This window comes from Glycine soja, chromosome 18 (genome assembly GCF_004193775.1).
Source record: "Glycine soja cultivar W05 chromosome 18, ASM419377v2, whole genome shotgun sequence".
Taxonomy (NCBI): Eukaryota; Viridiplantae; Streptophyta; class Magnoliopsida; order Fabales; family Fabaceae; genus Glycine; species Glycine soja.
The window spans coordinates 964,420-985,902 of NC_041019.1; the positions used below are offsets into that span (position 1 = coordinate 964,420).

At 34.7% G+C, this 21,483-nt stretch overlaps 3 protein-coding genes across 8 annotated transcripts; 2 read left to right on the plus strand and 1 right to left on the minus strand.

Annotated features, from left to right (window-relative positions):
* The first annotated feature begins 352 nt into the window (after window positions 1–352).
* Window positions 353–3,879, plus strand: LOC114394596 (protein-tyrosine-phosphatase MKP1-like). 4 transcript variants are annotated; one of them, XM_028356227.1, is made up of 3 exons: window positions 353–492; window positions 1,148–2,944; window positions 3,067–3,504. In XM_028356227.1, the coding sequence occupies exons 1-3, from the start codon at window positions 469–471 to the stop codon at window positions 3,076–3,078; spliced, it is 1,833 nt and encodes a 610-aa protein (XP_028212028.1). In that variant the 5' UTR covers window positions 353–468; the 3' UTR covers window positions 3,079–3,504. The 4 variants fall into 4 exon arrangements, with proteins under 4 accessions (XP_028212028.1, XP_028212025.1, XP_028212024.1 ...); XM_028356224.1 differs by having other exon boundaries at window positions 3,072–3,504; XM_028356226.1 differs by lacking the exon at window positions 3,067–3,504 and adding an exon at window positions 3,680–3,879 and having other exon boundaries at window positions 354–492.
* On the minus strand, window positions 3,580–10,221 carry LOC114394594 (coilin-like). 3 transcript variants are annotated; one of them, XM_028356220.1, is made up of 13 exons: window positions 9,900–10,221; window positions 9,646–9,710; window positions 9,266–9,523; window positions 8,633–8,881; window positions 8,216–8,252; window positions 7,240–7,321; window positions 6,290–6,466; window positions 6,141–6,178; window positions 5,195–5,389; window positions 4,905–4,976; window positions 4,660–4,812; window positions 4,176–4,392; window positions 3,580–4,086 (listed from the first exon to the last, which is right to left on the minus strand). In XM_028356220.1, exons 1-13 carry the CDS (start codon window positions 10,089–10,091, stop codon window positions 3,896–3,898), a joined length of 1,926 nt encoding a protein of 641 aa, XP_028212021.1. In that variant the 5' UTR covers window positions 10,092–10,221; the 3' UTR covers window positions 3,580–3,895. The 3 variants fall into 3 exon arrangements, with proteins under 3 accessions (XP_028212021.1, XP_028212022.1, XP_028212023.1); XM_028356221.1 differs by having other exon boundaries at window positions 6,290–6,461; window positions 7,241–7,321; window positions 9,900–10,220; XM_028356222.1 differs by lacking the exon at window positions 7,240–7,321 and having other exon boundaries at window positions 6,290–6,461.
* Window positions 10,222–14,713: 4,492 nt separating this feature from the next.
* Window positions 14,714–21,259, plus strand: LOC114396472 (protein PECTIC ARABINOGALACTAN SYNTHESIS-RELATED-like). Its single transcript, XM_028358463.1, has 11 exons — window positions 14,714–15,293; window positions 15,631–15,681; window positions 15,792–15,882; window positions 16,352–16,428; window positions 16,888–16,976; window positions 18,482–18,601; window positions 19,195–19,311; window positions 19,396–19,539; window positions 19,630–19,753; window positions 19,847–20,038; window positions 20,384–21,259. Exons 1-11 carry the CDS (start codon window positions 15,003–15,005, stop codon window positions 20,741–20,743), a joined length of 1,656 nt encoding a protein of 551 aa, XP_028214264.1. The 5' UTR covers window positions 14,714–15,002; the 3' UTR covers window positions 20,744–21,259.
* Window positions 21,260–21,483: the final 224 nt, after the last annotated feature.

Below are 21,483 nucleotides of genomic sequence, written 5' to 3' on the forward strand. Positions count from 1 at the left end.
TATCTACCCCCATCTGCATCTAAACTTGGGAGAGTTTTAAGGGCACCACTCTTTAGTCTTTATGAGAGAGAGACATCACATAATAACGTACTTACCAAGATAATAATTCTAAGGCGGCTAGTTTGGAAAGGTGTTCCCTACGGACCACAAACTTAACCAATTGGCTTCTAGTTGCATCGCCACCCTTTTTTGACCCTTCTCTATTTATTTCTTTCCATATATGAACTTGCAATAACTTGGCAATTTCCTATTGTACAATACTAATGCCATTCTTACGTTCAACAAACAAAAATATTCTCAGTCACAGCTCACAACTCCCTTCCTTTGACCATTACATCTCTAATCTCTCTCTCTCTCTCTCTCTCTGTGTATGGTTTGGCAATTATATATGTGTGTGGTAGATTAAAATTTGGTTTGGCAACGAATGCTGGACTAATTAAAAAGATTGAAGTGTACAATGTGCATGCTATGTATGCGTTAAGATACAATAAGGTATCTACTTTATTTTGTTCAAACCAAAACCAAAAGGATTCAACGACTAAGTAGTGCTACTAGTATTAGGGTATGCTAAACTACTTTGTTGAATTTTGTGGTACTGCTAAACATATTCATATATATTTCAGATATGTATTATTTTGCATACAACGTGACTGTACCTTAAAGTAGAGGAAGCAGCGAAAGAGTTGCAAGTTAGTTGAGACTGTAACTCCCATTTGACTAAAATGAGTAGATTTAGAGACTTATGCGTAACTAATCGTCACTGCTAGAGCCAAGAAAGAGGCGTGTCATGTTTTTTATCTATTTGCCTTATAAGAAGATACTTAGAAATGTTTTTTTTTTTTCTACACTACATTGTACTCATACGCTCAACTCTTTTGCAAGAAACAAAAAGCAAACGAAACTCAAAACAGCATGGGCAAGCAAATTAAAAGAACCATGATATGTTAATAGAACTTCAGCTTCGCTACAGCTGTGGGTAAGGAAAAGAAAGAAATTAAAAAAAAGTTAAATAACCAAATTTGCTTCTAAAAGTGAGTCATGGATAAATTTGTATAATAAATTTTATATTTAACAAAAAATACAACAAAATAATCTAACAAATAATTTAATAACAAATTGATTCTTAATCAACAAGCGCAACGTGCAGGAATGTCCTAGTGCTGGATCTGATGATCTTGGAGTTTGGCCACTTCCTCAGACTCCACGAGGCTCCATCAGAACCTATTATTCAAGTCAACCCACCAAAGATTTTCTCTTCAAGAGGGACAAGTTGGCCTTCTTTGACAAGGAGTGTTCCAGAATTGCTGAGCACATATACTTGGGGAGTGACACAGTAGCCAAGAACCATGAACTCCTCAGGCAGAATGGAATCACACACATGCTCAACTGTGTTGGGTTTGTTTGTCCCGAGTATTTCAAAGGTGATTTTGTGTACAAGACACTGTGGTTGCAGGACAGCCCCACGGAGGACATCACAAGCATTCTCTATGATGTGTTTGATTACTTTGAGGATGTCAGAGAGCAAGGTGGGCGTGTCCTTGTTCATTGCTGCCAAGGGGTTTCTCGATCAACGGCTTTGGTGATTGCTTACCTCATGTGGAGGGAGGGGCAGAGCTTTGAAGATGCTTTTCAGTTTGTGAAGACTGCAAGGGCTGTGACCAACCCGAACATGGGTTTTGCTTGTCAACTTTTGCAGTGCCAGAAAAGGATCCATGCTATGCCTACAAGTCCAAATTCTGTTCACAAGATGTATCGGATGGCTCCTCACTCCCCCTATGACCCTCTTCATCTGGTCCCCAAGATGGTTAACCAGCCAGGTGCACGAGCCCTTGATTCTCGTGGGGGCTTCATTATTCATATTCCTTCTGCTATCTATGTTTGGAATGGGAAACATTGTAACTCTGTGATGTCTTGCAATGCAAGGACTGCAGCCTTTCAGATGATACGTTATGAGGGTGCAAAGGGTCCTATTTTGACCATCCATGAAGGTGAAGAACCTCCTGGGTTTTGGATTGCTCTTTCAGGTGATTCTGACAAAGAAGAAGAGGTCATGGTCATGGAGGAACCCTCTGAAGGCATGGAAAGTGCTGAGCTGGTTGATTCGGGGACTACTGGTCCAAGAAAAGTTGATGCATATGATTTGGATTTTGAGATTTTCCACAAGGCACTTGCTGGTGGGGTTGTTCCACCTTTTTCCTTGTCTGATACAGGATTAGAAACTTGTCTTCCTGCTAGAGAACAAGGTTGGGCAAGACTGAGGAGGAAGTTTGCTAGTGGATTGCTCACATCCCCCAAATTGAACTGTGATGCTGATTCAGACCCATGCAATGATCATCAACCCAGTGTAGATGTGGAGGTTGAAAAACAAGATTCTGCAGATGAGCCTTTGTCACCATCATCAATTCCTCCCTGTGGTTCACCGGATTCCTTTGAATGCTATCCAAATAGGGAAAAAGGTAGTCCTGAAGCCATGGACTTCTCTGTTCATGGTGTTGCTTCATCATTGCCACTGTCTCCTCCTGGCACATCAAATCCTTTTCCTTGTTTTATAAGTTGCAGTCCAAAATTCAATTCCAAGTCACCAACACTTTCACCTTCAAGTTCTGATTATGCCAGTTCATTTACTTTTTCACCTTCCTCTACCAACTGGTCCGACTTGTCATTTTTGTCTCCTCGGCAGCCATTGTCATCCGGCCTTGAATCAGCTGAACCATTTAATGTTAAAGACTCGTCTTTCTCAAAAAATTCCTCTTTACTTCACAAAGAAGATGTCCCTTCACCCTTGGAGGAATTTTCAGCTAATCACACATTTGGAGGGGTGAACTCCAATTTGCCAATGAAAGGTTCTTTCCTCTCAATTGCAGAGTGCAGAGGGAGTCATCCACCGTCTCTTATGTTGCCACCCTCTGCCAGTGAATCCTCTCACGTCCCCAAGAACAACCTGGTAAGATCATTGTCTTTCTCTTTGCCTGAATTAGATGATAATGCGGTGAAGGGTGATACTTGCAAACAATCTGACCTTGAAAACAAAGGAAAATGACTAATATCAGATAACTATATCATTAGTTCAGGTGTTGAACCACAGAGTGAGATTAATCACAAAGAGGATCGTAGTACAGAGTTATGTAATATAATGGCTGAGCTTGACATAGAGGAGAAAGGAAATGGGATGACTTGAGCTCGAATTGTGTAAATTTTGGATGTAAATTTGCTCTCACGCTCAGACTATTCCGTGCGTGCCCAATACTGATTATGATCACATGCATGTCGTGCCTTATAATTGCAGTTGAAGTACATAACAGTTGTTGAAGTTAACAAGCGAAGGCAAGCCATCAACTCGTCAGGAACTAATGTTAAAATTGATGTAGCTTGCGTTGTTGTAGAATGATACATCATCTGTCATTAGTTACCGCTTCCATTAAATAACAAAATTAAGCTTCAAAAACCCATGTTTATTTAGAATTTAACTTTTGAGTGTTAAACACTGATTTCTTTTAGCCTGCAGGGTTTGCATACAATACGGTCTGCCAACTAACAACAATATAATTTTAACAGTAAATTGTATGAAAAGAAGCGTTATTATCTATAATCATAATTTCTTTTGTTTGGTACTTGGGATGGTGAACAATGGTCTCTCATGTTGTGTAGCAGTTGATTCAATTTTCTGCTTGGTTTTCAGGAGGACTGCAACTAATAACATCCGAAAGAGGGATAATAAGAATAAGCCTTCAAATATTTTTGCCTATAATATACTGAAATCAGGACATGCAGCCTGAATTGCTGATGATGGTTCGGTAATTTGTTCATATGTACCAAAAAGATGATAGTTTCGGTAATTTGTTCATATATACCAAAATACTGCGGATAGGTGACACAACAGATGTAGGCTTGTTTCTTAAAGTCCATTGTTAGACCTTAACAATGCCATTGTGGGACCCAACGCACTGCATCTCATGGCTCTATGGGACCATGACCTCGTGCTTGAGCTCTCTCCTCCTCTACTCCAACAATCCTCCTGCAACAGCTTGGCCTTCTTTGCTTTTAATGCCTCGTTAATTTTGTCCCACACGTTTACTTCCCCATTTTCTGTAAAGAAATTCCACATGTTCAGTGCATCAAAATGTTTTCATTTTTCTATAGACCATACACTCCAAGAATCGTAAAGTGTACATTACCTTTAGCAGTGATATGACCTCTTTCTGGATGGCAACTTCCCACAGTAGTTTGATCACCCGCGAGTTTCTCACCAGTGCTACCATTAATTGCTTTTGCCGCAAGTTTTTCATTGGTAATATCATTAGTTGCTTTTGTTGGATTAACCAAAGCATCACTTTTCAAATCAGGAATGCCATGCTTAACCATTCGAACATCGGCCAGCAATGTATACTCTATCTGTAGAAGGAAAACAATGTCATTTTCATGCAAATAAGCAGCAGCATGCTATTTTTATTAGAAAGAAAAGTTTTTTGGACATTCAATTAAAGTTAAGGCTTTAACACTTCGTCATGATCTAGATTAAGATAATAATAAATACATAAATGCACCAGCACAAGATGTCTGGAGATTAGTTGTTATATATAACTGCAATTTATCAACTTGTTGGATTAACATAAACCAGGCACCACTTATATATTGTTTACCATAGTGGACATACTTTACCTCTAAAGAACCATCCTCCTGATAAGGGGATGGATCATACTGTACAGAAGATGCATCCTCATCTATTTTTTTCTTAAAATCAAATGGGTATTCTAAAACTGGTTCCAGCCAAATCCTATTTGATTTAGCATCATACCGAGATATTTTCCCAACCTGCAAGGACATAGATGTAATTCGTATTGAACTTCTGATGCAATTTTTTTTAATAATGTAATCCAAAAGCAGACTTGATAGTTGATATGCACCCTAAAGGAGGAAAGTTCCGGAGTCCAAGATGCTGTTAACTCAATCAATCGATAAGCAATTACATCACCTTCCTGCAGTGTATACATAAGTTATTAAAAAGCACCAAAAGAGTACCATATAACAGAATTTACAGATTCATAGCACTGAATACAGAAAAGAATTTGAATGGTATAACCAAAAACAGCTGAAATGACTCCTAACATGTTGCAACAGGTTAATTAACTACTAGGATACTAAACAGAATAAGAAATGCCATAAGGACAAATTAGGGGGAAGGAAAGAACAACACCTTAGGCAAGCTTGTATAATGTTTAAGCTTATCAAAATCTATCACATTGGATGTCTGTTCCTTTTCAGCATTCTGAACTGTAGGACAATCTTGACCGGAATCTTCATATCCATCCTGCTTACGGACAGGCATTCTCTCTTTACCCCATTTCTGGCCCTTCTTCTTGTTGGTTATTCCATTCCACTGAAATGTTTCCTGAAACACTCAGTTTACATTTACAAGTCAATTGAAATATCATGACAAAAATAATAGCATATCTCCAACAATACCAAAAAGATGAATCCTTTGCCTTCTCCAAAGTTTTCACAATATTACAGAACTGACATGCAATTACAACTGTGCACCAAAATTTGATTAGTTAATCAATATAGTAAGTTTTACAACTTCAAGCTATTCTTAAGAAGGTTTTTTTTTAATTAACATATTTTTTTAACATATATATATATATATATATATATATATATATATATATATATAAAATTTACGATACCAGAAAAAAAGAGAACCCCTTTAGTGAGAATCAAGATACGGATTACATGAGCTGTTCAAGTGCTATCAAATTTATATCAAGTAACATTGATTCCTTTCAAAGTATCTCCCGAGAATAATCCTAAAGAATTTTGTTAGCTCCATCCCACCTATCTTCATTACCCATCACAAACCCAAGAAAGGACTAAGAGTAAAGAAAAGGCTGTTTTGTAAATTATGTACTTTACAATCACAAGTCACTTCTGACTGGAACACTCTTTATTCTCCATCAAACCCTATAGTCTAAAACCCCAGAAAAAATTAAAGCAAGAAGTTCAAATGCAAATAATAATAATCATAATGCTTAGTATAATTTTCTGCAAAATTAACATATTAAATATTTGATATTGACTATTTATGATTGAGAGTAAAACACAGCAGAAATTGTGAATCTTTTACTGAGGAAAATCAAACCAACCACTGGAAACTGATTCTGTGGCACTGCCTGATCCTGATCTGCATCAAATAGACCATGGACATATATCAGATCATGAAAGCAATTAATCCTGAAGCCCAAAAACACAACTGCTACTTTCAAAAATTTATAGCTGAGATCTGCATGCAAACCCTTCTTAAGGGGCTCAAACCGAATGTGCCCTGGCCTAATTTCCACAGGAGCAATGTCATCCTCTTCTTCACTTTCTTCATCAGGTTGTTGATGTACATCAGAAACAACACAATTATTATCGTTGATAGGTAATTCTTGTCCACCTTTTTCAAGCACAGGAGTCTGATGGAGCTGCCAATTTGAACAAAAGAACATTTCCTTTCAGAAAGATTAAATACATGTTTGCAAATAGTAAGCTTAGACAAGTGATCCAAGAAAACTGACAAATGATTTCAACCCTTGCAATTGCAATACTATGACCTGGGCATCTTACTAACCAGACAAAAGTCTATAACTCAACAAGTCAACTATATCAAATACAGCTAGTAAATTGTCATTCACAAGCAATGTTATCAACTGCAGATCACGGAAAATTGCAGAAAGCCAATAATTTGCAATATCATATAAGAGGATAGAGTGCAGGCAAATAGTGGAAGCCACATAACGGTTGAAATAGTGAAAAACTAAGCTGTATGCAAATAAAAATAAAATGCATAAAAATTGGCATAATATAAATTCAGGTTCAATTGGCCGGAGACTCGTTGAAGATGACAAGAGGATGCAGGAAGAGGTGAACAATCGTTATTGGAGGAGTGGAGGAGTTCTTCCTTGATCCTTAAATGAAACCATGAACAAAGGTTTACATGTGGGAGAAGATTAACAAATTTACATGCGTGGGAGGAGTGGGACACTGGGATTGATTGGGAAAAAGGTCACATGCAGTTCCACATCCATCTATTGATTGAGATGCCGCAATAGCAAACAAAGTCATGATTGCGAACCATGGAATTCCACAACACAATAGCACCGTAGCACCACTATAGTGGCTATTTAACAACACTGTTCATAAGATCCTATCTCCATAAATACATTTACAGTAGCATTACAGTACCATTACAGTACCAGATTACCTTCTCCTTCTCCTTCTCTAATTTCAGTTCCCTCAGCCATCTTCTTTTAGCTTTCTTTCGCCGAGCACTTCTGCTAGGCAACTGACAAAATAAAATTAAGTATATAAATACTTGGCATCCCCTGTTCTTTTGTGAAGAGATGGACGTATTGACTATTGAAACAGAATAAAATGACCAAGTGAGATGAAGTGTCCAGAAAGATATCCATAAAAATGGAAATTCCTAAATCATTCACCAACTAATATTCACAGACCACAGTATACTATCATGAACTAAATAAGAAAGCCATCCTGCTTTTATTATCTCAGGACAGGAGTATTTTATTGACCAAATACTCAAATTGTTCCTCTAAATACATGGGACATAGGGTTGGTTCTTCAAAGATTTTTAGATATCAATTCAGTCCTTCATTGTTTAACGTGAACATCAATTAATTCACTCAATGTATTGGTATATTTGGACACCAGTTTAATCCCCAAATCCATGCTAATTTAATGCTATGAAGGACCAAATTGGTGTACAAAATCTTTAGAGGACTAACATGATGTCCTATATATCTTTGGAGGCTCAATTTGAGTTAGTCTATTTTATTTCAAACCCTATTATTTGGCCGCATCAAGTTCTATTAAACACATGTGAACATATCCTGACACAACTCACTTTACCTTTTTGGCGAAGGAAGGAGGACATGAGAAAAGTCAGAAAGTCAACTACAAGCAGAAGTTTCTAATTTGACTTGAAGGAATTATATATATTTATACCTGCTATATCACCTCAGCATTGATAACCAAAGAATCAAGCTTAAAGCCTTAAACTGGAAATATTCTCCATATGTTTACAAGTGAGATTTGGTAATTTTCTTAATAAAAATCAAAATGTGAATGGGTCATTATGACAACATGGAACTTTATTATATTTAATTCAGTGCAAACAAGAACTATATGTGTATTCAAAAAAAGTGCAAATAAGTGCTACCTTTTTAGTTTCACTTTCATCTTGAGGCTGGACAAACCTGTACAGCATATCAGAGAAAAATAAGAAAAAAATATATATTTTATTTTTGATATTCTGGAAACCAACATCCTCATCATAAGGGAACATGGATTTCAAATTGGATGAATCAAAAGGAGGAACTCAGGAATTAAACAATTTATACATAACAGAAAAAGGCATATTGTTTTATACTCCATCAAAGCACACCTCTTAATTTACAAACACAGACAAATAAACATAAAATAACCAAGATAAAAAAATAACCAGAAATGCACACAAAATTGTCCATAAAATTTTATCAGTTAATTCTCATGCCCAAAAAGGACCAAATATACACAGCAATGCACAATCAGAGAAGGAAAATACATCATATGAATCACAAATGTGATCAAAATGCACCTTGTTTCATCACTTGTAGGATCACTTTTGTCATTCTTTTGTTTATTAAGGTTGCTTGACTTATTTGGCTGACTAGATAAATTGGAAGACTTCTTCTTGTCCTTCTTGACAAGACTCAATTGGTGATGAATATAGCCGTCAAAGCTTCCGTTTTCCTCCTCATGGCCTTCAGAGCTTCCGTTTTCCTTCTCATGGACCTTAGGAGTGACTAACAAGTTTTCGGCAGTAGACAACTTAATCTTCTTCTGACTAAATTTAAAAGATAATGGAATCAAGTTAACAACCCAAATAATGTTTACATGCTCCAATAACTACTCAAAGTTCCAAACAGGGGAAAAGATAAAAGGTTTCGAAGGAAAAAGAGAGTTCCCCAGGTAATCATACACTAAAATTAAGTTAAAAAAAGGAGCAGAAAGATTAATGTCATTGCCCAACTTACTCCCACAGACAGAGATTAGCCAAAATATGTTACATAGAACAGAAAAGCAACTTCACAAAAAGGTTACTTGTACAAAACTAGATTCTGAAACACTCAGAAGAGAAAATACCTCCAAAATAAATAATGCTGAAAATCTCTTACAACTCTGTAAGCTTTGTTGCACTAACAATTAAAAATTTGAGGAAAAAACAAACCTAGGGCTCTTGAGCTTCTTTGAAGCTTTTCTTTTCTTGAAGACAACATTCCCATCCGATTTAGATTCCACATAAACTGCATCTTCAAGCTGGTCATCATCATCCTTTTGGGACATGGTTTCTTCTGCCCCAGACTCCTCCTCTTGAAGGCCCTCAATTGTGAGAAGTTTCTGAAGCTCAATAGCCTGATTCTCACATGTCGCGGGCCGCAGCATTGCAGATTTATCATCAGTTGATACACTTCCTTTTCTTTTCACACTACCACAAATACACAAGCATTATAACACTGCAAGCAGAAACTATATTGGCAGCAACAACACAGAATGTGAGTGAAAACTGAAAACTGAAAAAAAAAAAAACCGAAAATTGCATAAACTCACCACACAATGTCCTTATCCTTCAAAATGCAAGTGAACTCAAAAGATGGCAAAACAAAACCATCCATCTGCATTAAAATCCCAAAAAAAAAAACAGAGTCAACACAGTTATCCAAAATTTCAATCGTCAAAGCAATATACTCAGCAGCTCAATAAACCAATCGAATCATAAAATCAAGATATGCGAATTTGAATCGTGATTTTTTAAAATTGATGATGGAAAAGAGTAATCGAATAACATGCATAAGCATACACACCGATAGGACGATGCCATGGGGACAGGTGCGGTGGAGGCGGAAAGTGTTGAGTAGATGAGAGGCAACATCGGAAATGGTGGTGTGTTGGGGTTTAAGCAGAAACCAGCAACGCTTGAGCCCTTGCTTCTTCTTTGACTTGCTCAACATGCCACGATCCTCGAACACCACGCGAAGTCTCACCGTCTCCGCCATCGCCGTGAATGCGACGCTCGCTGACACGGCTTTTCCTGCAACCGCTGCTCAGTGCTCGCTCGTTCGACTTCTTAAACCCTTGCTAAGCTTATATAAACGGTCTCACGCACACTGCCACTGCTGTCTTGTAGTAGTTCTTAAGGCCTGCCCTGCCTGAAAAAGACCAAAGTCACCCCGCTAGTATACTTTTATTTTTTTTTCATCATTTTGTAAGATTAAAGTTCAAATAAAATTGTTTTCTAATCATTTTAAAAAAATAGCTCGATTTTAAAAAATTGAGAAACTTGTTAGTCATTCGATATACTTGTGGGTGTCAAGTTTGGGAATTTTTGTCATTTTATTTTTAAATTTAAAATTGAATCTTAAATTCACATTATACTAATTATTCTTTATTTGATATCATTTGACAACAATGAGAATGTTTACATAGGATAAAGAGTGAGTTGATAAGACTACAACCACAACAATAATAAATTTATAATTGGAAAAGATTAGCAACAAAAATAGTGATTATGATAGTTACAATAACAATAATAATCATCACAATAGAATTAATGATGATACTTGTGATGATTAGTGATAATGAAAAGATAACAGTAATGGTGGTAATAATAATAACGATAAATTATAATATTATTTGTGAATGATAGAAAGATGGTTGTGATGATAAAATGAACCTTGATTATTGTTGGAGACTTGCATATCATTGTCATAAGTATTATCGTATTTATCATCATCATCATGGTTGTAAAAAATGGGACAAACCAACCGGTCTAACCAATTAGAGTGAGAATTGATATGTTATCTCATAAATCCTTGAAATTAGACATGAAAAAAATCAACAAAAAAATTGTTAAACCGATCTAAAATTATAACAACCAAAAATAAAAGATTTGTGTGCTTCATCTTTTTCGACGCACTTTTACATTTTCTACCCAAAATATAAGTTTACTTTAAATTGCAATGTATACTATTTGTTGAAGCCTTCGCCAATCCAAGTTCTTCGTTCTACAGCAACATTTGGTTTACACTTCTCATTAATCTAAACACTGGATCGATTACCAAGCCAGAGTTAGTCACAAGCAAAAATCAAGTATCAGACACCTAGCCAAATTTAGCCAACGGCTAAACCATCAACTGATTACAAAGCCAAACATAGCCAACAACTAAATCAAGTATCGGCCACCGAATCAAACTTAACCATGAGTTTAAATCAAGCACTTGGAGTCTCATGCATGCACTCAGAAAAATAGTGACAAAGAGAGAGACTTAGGAGAACGAAGAAGAAAGTTTGTTGAAGGGATGAAAAAAAAAGGAAAAAATTAAATATACATTTATTTTTCTTCCATTTCACTTTTATCCCATTTTCTTTCTCTATTTCTCTCTTCTTATTTTTATCATATCATTTGTCATATTAATTATTTTATCTTTTTATTTTCTACAAAAACATTGATTTACACCTCTTGTATTTACACTGGGAAGAGCAACAAAAAAAAAACTTATATGCATATTATCTTTCGTTTTACTTCTATCTCAATTTTTTCTCTTTCATTTTTTTATCATATCAATTGTTGTATTAATTTTTTTTCTTTCTTCCTTTATTTTATCTCTCTCTTTTCTACCCATACACACCAAATTCTGGATGTACGCTTGTTTGAAAGAAAATATTAAGTGCAATACAGTCAATTTTCAAGGTTAAGGAACTCTGCAAGGGAGCAGGGACGTTTCATTTAATCATACTGCAACGTATTAGTTTTTATTTGATTTTAATTTTTAGGTGAATTTTTACATGTTAAATATGAGTAGTGCAAGCATGCTCGTATGTTGGTACTTGCTTCGATGATTTAATGTGCTTGCTTGCTATAATAATTAATTTTTTAAACCATAATAATAATATTTCACACAAAAAAACTTTTAAAAATAATGCAATTATATTATTTTTATTTAAAATTATAAAATATTATTTAACTATTATCAGTTGAACTATTAAACCTTAAATTAATAATTTTAACAATTTAATATTTTAAAATATCGGCAATCATGACTATGGTAATGATTATTACAGACAATAGTTATCTTGTGATTGTTGTCAATTTCATAATCTATATTACTATTAATGTCATTGACCTACGTGATAATCCCAATAGTCACGAATTTCACTACCCTTATCTCTTCATAGTAGAAATAATTGATTGCTTTACACTCTGTTTGGTAGCATCAAAATATTGTGGAGAGGATACAGCATTTGTAGAAAGAACATGGAAGTATATCAACTTCCTTTGTTTGGTACGTTAAAATAAAGAGGACAAAATTGAAAAAATAATGAGACCTGCACGACATAGCTTTCCTTTGAGATACGAAGAAAATAATAAAAATAGAGTGTGTGCGTTTCACTTAATAAATTGATTTGCCCAAATTTTTAGTGGTTAAAACGATTATGCATGTATGTAAGCATAATCAATTTTGTGTTTTAAAAAATTATCATATAGGATATGACATGAACTTTGTCGGGTAAGATAGTATTTATTAATAATCTTTTTTTTTTCTTTCAAATCAAACAATCCCAAAGTTTATTTTCATTTTATTGCTGGTGAATCAAACAACCAATATTTTTTACTCAATTTATTACTTTTTTCACTTTTTTTATTTTCTCACTTATATTTTCACTCCCTCTGTATCTAACACAAAATAATTTTGTTTCAAAATAAGGTGGGTCAATGAGAGAAAAAAAATCTACGGTTTGAGATAAAAATTAAAATTTAGTTTAAAAAACATAAGAATTTAAAAGAAAAAACATAAGCTTATATTTAGATTTTAATTTTAGTTTTAAACATTTTTAAAATTTAAATTAACAACTAGCCATAGCAAGACAGAACTGTACAATTATCACGTTAATCATCACACAAATCGCTTTTCATTTGTCATATGGTAGGACATTTGTTTTGAGCTGTATTAATTGTTTACTTAGGATTCTCAAAAAATACTAGAAAATATATTTTTGTTTTGTACAAATATTTTTTAATTTAAGCAAAATGATATAAACAATTTAGATTCAAGGAGAAAAGGAAAACTTTAAAGAATTTAATTTCTGACTAGAAGTAATTTTAAACGAAAATTGAAACTTCATTATAAAAAGATTCAAACGTGATTAAAGTTAAGATTAACAAACTTTAGTTACACAACAAAAAATATTTTAAAAAGTTAACCAACTTTACATGTATGGATTGTGATTAGATGATTATATAATTTTTACATTATTAATATATAATTTTTTTCTTAATTTATAATTAAAAAACCTTCAAAAGTAATTAATATGTTTGAGGATTTCTAATATCGTTCAAATACACTACTAGTCTTTATTAAATATTTAATAAATTCTATTATCATGACATTAGACAGGGACATGATCACCACTATGTTGCTTATATATATATATAACTTGTTTATATTTTTGGTTTCTTTGGTATTACATACTCATAATTGTGGAGTTAAAACACGTCATTAAGTCACATTATAATGGAACATGTTAATTGTTATGTTATTATTAAACGACATTTCACTAAAATTTGATTAATATTTAATAGGAGATAAATAGAGAGACTAAAACTATATATTTATGATATTTGAAAAACTTTGAGAGCTTAATGCATATTTGGAAAATCAAAAGTTATTTTAAATGTAAGTTGAGTTTCCAAATATAAAAGGAGTTCCTTTTGCAAACCTAAGTTTAAGGTTTTTCAAGGGACTCAAACATACACTTAATTTGTATAATTATTAGTTTTTGGTTCCAAATTAAAGATCACATGTATTTCACATAAGGCGAGTCAATATCATATAAATTAAAAATGTCATTCGTTTTCATATAAATTAAAGATTACACAAAATTTATTTTAAAAAATTAATAAACTTATCATACATATATCAATTGTGATTAGATGACTATATAATTTGTTTATATTATTAATATATAATCTTTTTTCTTAATTTATAATATAAAAAACCTTCAAAAGTAATTAATATGTTTGAGGATTTCTATACCATTAAAACACACCGCTAGTCTTTATTAAATATTTAATATAACTTTTTTATGTTTTTGGTTTCTTTAGTATTGCATGCTCACAATTGTGGAGTTAAAACATGTCATTAAGTCATATTATTATATGTGTAATGTAACATGTTAATTGTTATGTCATTATTAAATGACATTTCACCAAAATTTGATTAATATTTAATTGGAGATAAATAGAGAGATTAAAATTATATATTTGTGATATTTAAAAAACTTTGAGAGCTTAATGCATGTTTGAAGAAAAAAAAATTATTTCAAATGTAAGTTGAGTTTCCAAATATAAAAGAGTTCCTTTTACAAACCAAAATTTAAGGTTTTTCATGAGACTCAAATATACACTTAATTTGTATAATTATTATTTTTTTGTTCCAAATTAAAGATGACATGTATTAAGTAGATAATTTTTTGACATATGAACCCGATAAAATTTTATATCATTACAATTTACATCAATCTCTGGTTTATGAAAATTAGTCTATTTTCTTGATGTAACTTGATACATATAAATTAGGAATGGCAATCGTTTTCTATCTCTCTATCTCACATAAGGCGAGTCAATATCAAAAATGAATTTTAGAAAAGAAGGAGGCTCCACTTGCAGAGCCAGGGAGGAGCGAAGGGTATCTGTGGATGAATGACGATCATGCCCTCGTTGTTGCTTTGCTCGTTGTGGAAAAGAATATAATGAATTGCGCAAACAAGTGGATCTGAATTCACATGGGACTCAGCCACAACAAGAAAACTTTGCTTTCTCCTCTGCTAAGAGTAAGACCCAAGCACCTGTTACTGCTTCTATAGTTATTAAGTCATAGAAAGAGAAACACTTCATCGCGAATCGGAGCATGGCGGAGCTCCGGCACTCTTCATCCCTTGGCAGCCGAGCCTCCAATTCTCCGATGAAGCGAGACGCCGGCGCCGGCGCCGCCGATTCCTCCCCTCTCATTCCCGACAACCACCTCGCCGACGACGACGAGCACGATCGACACTCGTCCAAGGACCGCGACCGGCACATGTGCTCCTTCTTCACCGATGACCCTAGGGTTTCGCCTCACAACTCCAGGATCTCTCTTGTTTTCACATTACTTCTTCTTCTCGTTGGTTTAGTCTCCCTTTTCACCATCTTCAATAATCTCGTTAGTCCTCATCTCTCTGGCTGCATTTTCAGATTCACTACTAAATCACTAATGCATTGCATCCTTCTTCGCCTTTCGGTGTGTGGAAAACGAAATTCCTTATCTGTAATGTGTAGTGTTATTTTGTTTATCTTAAATTGAATTAAACTACCTATTGTTTTGATTTTGATTTGGTAATGCTCAGCTATTGTATAACTTCAGTTATGAGTAGATGTGCAAGTAATGCATGTAATTTTTTTTTTTGGATACTGAAAGAAACAATTCAGCTGCAGTTGTATTTCTTACTATTATTTTTAGCAAGTTCTTATAATTGAATTTGTGTTCAATTTTTTTGTAGAATGCGCCTTACTTGTGTAAAAAAGATGGGATTGTTCTTCACTGCCCGCATGTAAGTTCTCTAAAGGACCAGTGTTTTGGAGTTTCGTTTCTCCTTCTATATTGTTCAATGCCAATGGTGTTCTTTTCCCATTCACATGGACTCTTTGGTATTATTTTTAGGTTAAAGAATCACCATCACTTTGGGAAAATCCTTTCTCTTCCACAACATCTTGGAAGCCCTGTGCTGAGCGCCAGGATGGTGTTTTACCAGGTTTCCTTTTTTTTCTTCTGTTCCTTAATAGATATTTAAGACCTCATTAGCATTGCAAGCCATGCTAAAACAGGGAATTAACAAATAAAGTAATAAGAATATCTTAACCCAGAAGTTGTGACAACTTAACATATTTTGCATTTGTCAGTAGCATCCACTAAGAGCAATTATAAGTGGTATCTCAACAAGTCCGTGACTGCAATTCAATTCTTGTTTATGGAGCGAGTGGACTGTTTAACTTTTTTATCACCTTCATCTTCATTAAAAAAATACTCTGCAAAATCCTTAGGTTTGAAGATTTTTTGTTGTAACAAGGGAGTTCTGTAAAAGTGATCTACAATTATTATTTTTTCTGTTTCTTTCTTCTGTAATATATGTTATTGGGGATTATGTTCATACTAGCGCTGTGTATGTTGTAACAAGGGAGTACCACTGCAATTATTGATAGTATTTTTATACCTCCATGTAGAACTTCCTCCTGAAAATGAAACAAATGGCTATATATTCATCCATGCTGAAGGTGGTCTAAATCAGCAAAGAATTGCGGTATGAGATATGTTCTTTCATTTGTGATACCCTCTAGCTTAGACTATTTTTCTTTTCTGAAATTCACCTTGAATTTGACATTCTCTTGCATAGCCATCGTTCTCTTGTAGACTGCTGCACTTTAGTTGGAGAATTTCCTTCCACTTGTAAAATATGTGAACATAATGTTCTTCGAACTGTCTGATGTAATTAAAAAGTAAAAGAATAGACCGATTTAACTGTTAAAGTGCTGTCTCAATACTGTACTATTCCCAATTTGGTGCACTAGCAAATAGCAAGCTAGAATTACGTTTAAAATTGGTTTTGATGCAAATTCAATGTTGCATTTGATCTATGGTGCTGATTTTACTGTCTTGTACATTGAAATGGGCGTTATATGAGTCTGTGGAAAGTTTCATAGAATTATCATATAATATTTATCTATCAATGATTCACTTCTGCACTTCTTTCAAAATGCAGATATGCAATGCAGTGGCTGTGGCAAAAATATTAAATGCCACTCTTATTTTGCCTGTTTTGAAGCAGGACCAGATTTGGAAAGACCAAACGTGAGATCTCTTGTCCATTTTTTTTCATGTTATTTAGATAAGTTTAATTAGATTAAATTACTGATTTGGTCCCTACAGTTGACACCTTTTGTTTTAGTCCTTTCATGAAAAAACTCTACATTTTGGTATTGGTCCTCATGAAAAATCATTTATGTATTGGTCCCCACTGTTTATCCCTTTTATCATGATTTTAGTGGACGCTGAGTTGTCTAATGGCCTTCTTACTAGGCAATTACATTTGACAGAAAGAAAAAGACATGGTTAATGAGTCAGCTTCTTCTTTAAACTAAAATCCCTAATCCATTAAAAATCTAATCAAGAGTAAAGTTGGTGTGTTCTTGTAAAGAGAACAACCTTCCACACTTCAAGTTCTAGCAACAAAACTTTTTGTATGAACTTAATAACCTTTCATTCCAAATTGTAGAACTACACCACATCACAAACCAAACCTACCCTGGCATCCTACTTTTGGTTTTATGGCTCAAGGATGCAAACTATGGTAGTGTGGCTCTGTATTGGGCTCAAAAGGAGTGTAGAAGCACCGAGTCAGTGTGGTCGGTTGGTAATGTAATGTCAATGAAGATTAGCTGCCAGCCTGCCACAGTGGCTATGTGTTCCTGGTTGGGTAATTTGGAGACTGACAGTGTGGGGGAGATGTTACTAATGGGGCAGTTTGCAGGTGATTTAGGGTCATTTGATCTGTTGGTCTCATTGGGATGATGGTCTGAGATATTGTAGCTTTGCTACTAGGGCAGAGATGGAGATATTATTATTTTTTAGAATTGCTAAGAGGACAAAATTGCTAGTATCTGGGTTGAGTCTTGAATTGCAGAAGTTTTCTGGGTGAAGTTTGGGATGGTGTTGGTTTTAATTGAAGATGTTTTTTGGGTTGTAGAATGGATTACTATTGATTGTGATTTGGAGAACTTTGGTTGATGATTTGCTTGCTATTTTTCTTGGTTATGGATTGGGGTGATATTTGATGGGTGTGGTGGATGCAGAAAATGACACACTTGGTGTTGAAATGAAGTTTTTTATGGATTGATGATGCCATTTCTTTGCTGTAAACATTAATTGCCAAATAGGGACACTGTTAGACAACTTAGCATCTCACTAACACTACGATAACTGGGACAAATGGCATAGACCAATGCATGGATGATTTTTTCTATAAGAACCAAAACAATTTTTTTTTTATGTAGGGACTAAAACGAAAAGGGTATCGGCTATGGGGACCAAATTATTAATTAAATTGTTTAAATTGTAATTATTACCACCGTTTTGCTAAGCATATGTATCATGTATGACATCAGATCACCAATATCATTTTTCTTTAACCAATAAAGTCAAATAGTTCTTAAATTTTTATTCACTTGGCCAATTCTTTTATCACTCCACTAGCTGTTCTTTCCTCTTCTATTAGTTTTCTTGCCTTGTGTGGTAGATTTCAATGATGGGCCTCCTTGGCTCCTTGCTGACCATGATGATGCGTTTCATGTTTGCAGGAAATTTGAAGACATTTTTGATGTGGATCACTTCATTGACTACCTGAAGTATGATGTTCGTATTGTCCGTGATATCCCAGAATGGTTTACCGATAAATCAGAGCTATTTACTAGCATAAGGTTTGATAGATTTCTGTGATTTTTTTTATTAATTTGTTGAAAACTTAAATCCCAAGTCAGTATAGGAGATGCACAAATATATTCTTTTTTCCCTTAAAATTGAGATGTGGAATATGTCCTCAACCAATATCTTTTTTATTTTCTGTTTTATCAGTGTACTGATTGACATGTATTGAACAGTATAATAATTATGAATTTAAAGTTAGAGATTCCCGTGCTTTTTTATTTGAGTCTTTTGAACACTTGCATCCCAAGTTATAGCTTGTAAGAGACGGATAAATATGTCAAGAGCCAGCTAGCTTTTTGTTGGTTTTCTGTTTCATCAATAGACTTACTGACTTTTGGTTTTGGTGGGAGTGCTGGGTGTTGTGATCAAATGTCATGATAATTATGAATTTAAATTACTTGTTATTCAAACATGTTCACAGCTGGTGATGGTTTTTCTAACTTCTTACATTTTAAACTTAGCTTTAGGATATTGTTACCAATGATGTCAACCAAGATGTTTCTAATAGTTGGGATTTGTTATTGATGCCTTTTGTGATTGCGTACACTTGGTTTGACTAACAAAGCAAAAATATATTCTCTTACAGACGGACTGTAAAAAACATTCCCAAATATGCACCAGCACAATTTTACATCGATAATGTTCTGCCCCGAGTCAAGGAGAAGAAGATTATGGCTCTGAAACCCTTTGTTGACAGGCTGGGGTAGGCCAACGATAATATATATGCTAGATGCCACTTTTTTTATATGTAATTGATCTTATCATGATGTCTCGGTTCTTGTTTCAGATATGACAATGTTCCTCCTGAAATCAACAAGTTGAGATGCAGAGTTAATTATCATGCACTGAAATTTCTTCCTGATATAGAGCAGATGGCTAATTCACTTGCATCAAGAATGAGAAACCGAACTGGCAGTTCAAATCCTTACATGTATGTGACATTTGTAGTCACGATCTTGCTGTAACTGAGTTTGGGTGAATTTTTCCAGTGTCAGTGATTTAAGAATTTTACTGTAAACAGGGCTCTGCATCTTAGATTTGAGAAAGGAATGGTGGGACTATCATTCTGTGATTTTGTGGGGACAAGAGAGGAGAAAGCCAAAATGGCGGAGTATAGAAAAAAGGAGTGGCCTCGACGGTACAAGGTGGCCATACTATTTTTTATTTAAAATAAATATGAGCAGTAAGAACCTTCTATTGGAGCATTTTGGTCATATTTGTCTTTGTTGAAAATGCAGAATGGTTCCCATCTGTGGCAATTAGCTCTGCAGAAGCGAAAGGAAGGACGGTGTCCTCTAGAGCCTGGAGAAGTGGCTGTTATTCTTCGGGCCATGGGCTATCCAAAGGAAACTCAAATTTACGTAGCTTCTGGACAGGTGTATGGTGGACAGAACCGGATGGCTCCGCTAAGGAATATGTTCCCTAATCTGGTAAGGCCTCTTCACTACTGCATGGATTATAAAAAATCAACATGGTGCTTCCGTGTGAAGTCCTAAAGATTTTGAACCTTTATCTTTCTCTGTTTGTTTTTTATGAAAATCACACCCATTATTATGTAGTGAATGTAGTGATGTCATGAAATGGGGTTCTAATGTCAGTTGAGGCTATCAAGCATTCAAGCCATGATGCAATGATCTCTTGCTCTATATAAAATTTACTCATCTATTATAATTAAGTAGACATATTAAGTTTATTCCTCGATAACATCACAATTCATGTATGGATATTTTTGATTCTTTTGCAATGTAATTAATATTTCCCCCATTTGACAACAGGTTACCAAGGAGGAGTTGGCAACTAAAGAGGAGTTAGATGGTTTCAGAAAGCATGTGACAAGCCTGGCAGCTCTTGACTTCTTGGTGTGCTTGAAGTCAGATGTATTCGTGATGACCCATGGAGGCAACTTTGCTAAGCTGATCATTGGAGCACGTAGATACATGGGTCACCGTCTAAAATCAATTAAGCCTGACAAAGGGCTAATGTCCAAGTCTTTTGGGGATCCATATATGGGTTGGGCTCCTTTTGTAGAAGATGTTGTTGTTACTCACCAGACACGGACGGGATTGCCAGAAGAGACTTTCCCTAACTACGACCTCTGGGAGAACCCTCTGACACCCTGCATGTGTAGAGCCTGATTACAGCAATTTTATCGATAACAATGGGACTTTACTCAAGATGCATTTGGGAGAAATATGCCATCTAAGTTATGAATTCTATCTATCTACAGGGTAAACGACGGAATCTGGGCTCCTGTCAATGCAAGCTTTGAGGTAGGAGGGGCAGTAAATAGAAATTTGAAGCAGTGATATTGGCTTGAAGGGAATGAGATTGGACTGTTGGTTATCACTTTAATGAACAGATTTCCTATTCTGAGTATTCTCTTTGCCGAGACCAGGTGGATTTTGTCTTTTCGTCTAACTTGTAGCAATTCCCCGCCCTCTTTTCTTCTTCCAGGAAAAAAAATTGATCAATTTTTTGTACCAAGAAAGATGTGCAAATCATTAATGAATTTCATGTTGCTAGGTTTCTTTTGTGATTATTATAGGAGGATTTGGCTCCTTATAAGTGCAGAGTGTAATTGAAGATGCATTAGAAATTGTGATAAAACAGATGCCCATGTAAAATAAGTTATAAAATTATTAATATTTTAACTTTTGATTTTCCAAACCATCGATTCTTATCTTACACTTCATTAAATAGAGGAGCTAAAAAAAGTAGTATAAAGTATGTTCAATCACGAGAAAAAAGGGATCATTCAGTCCATTGTGAAGATAAACGGTGCAGTTTTAATTCAGGGCTCAAATACCACAGGTTGGAAACTGGAAAACCAGAGAGGGTTAGAAAGAGAGAGAATTATATGATGGTACGTATTATG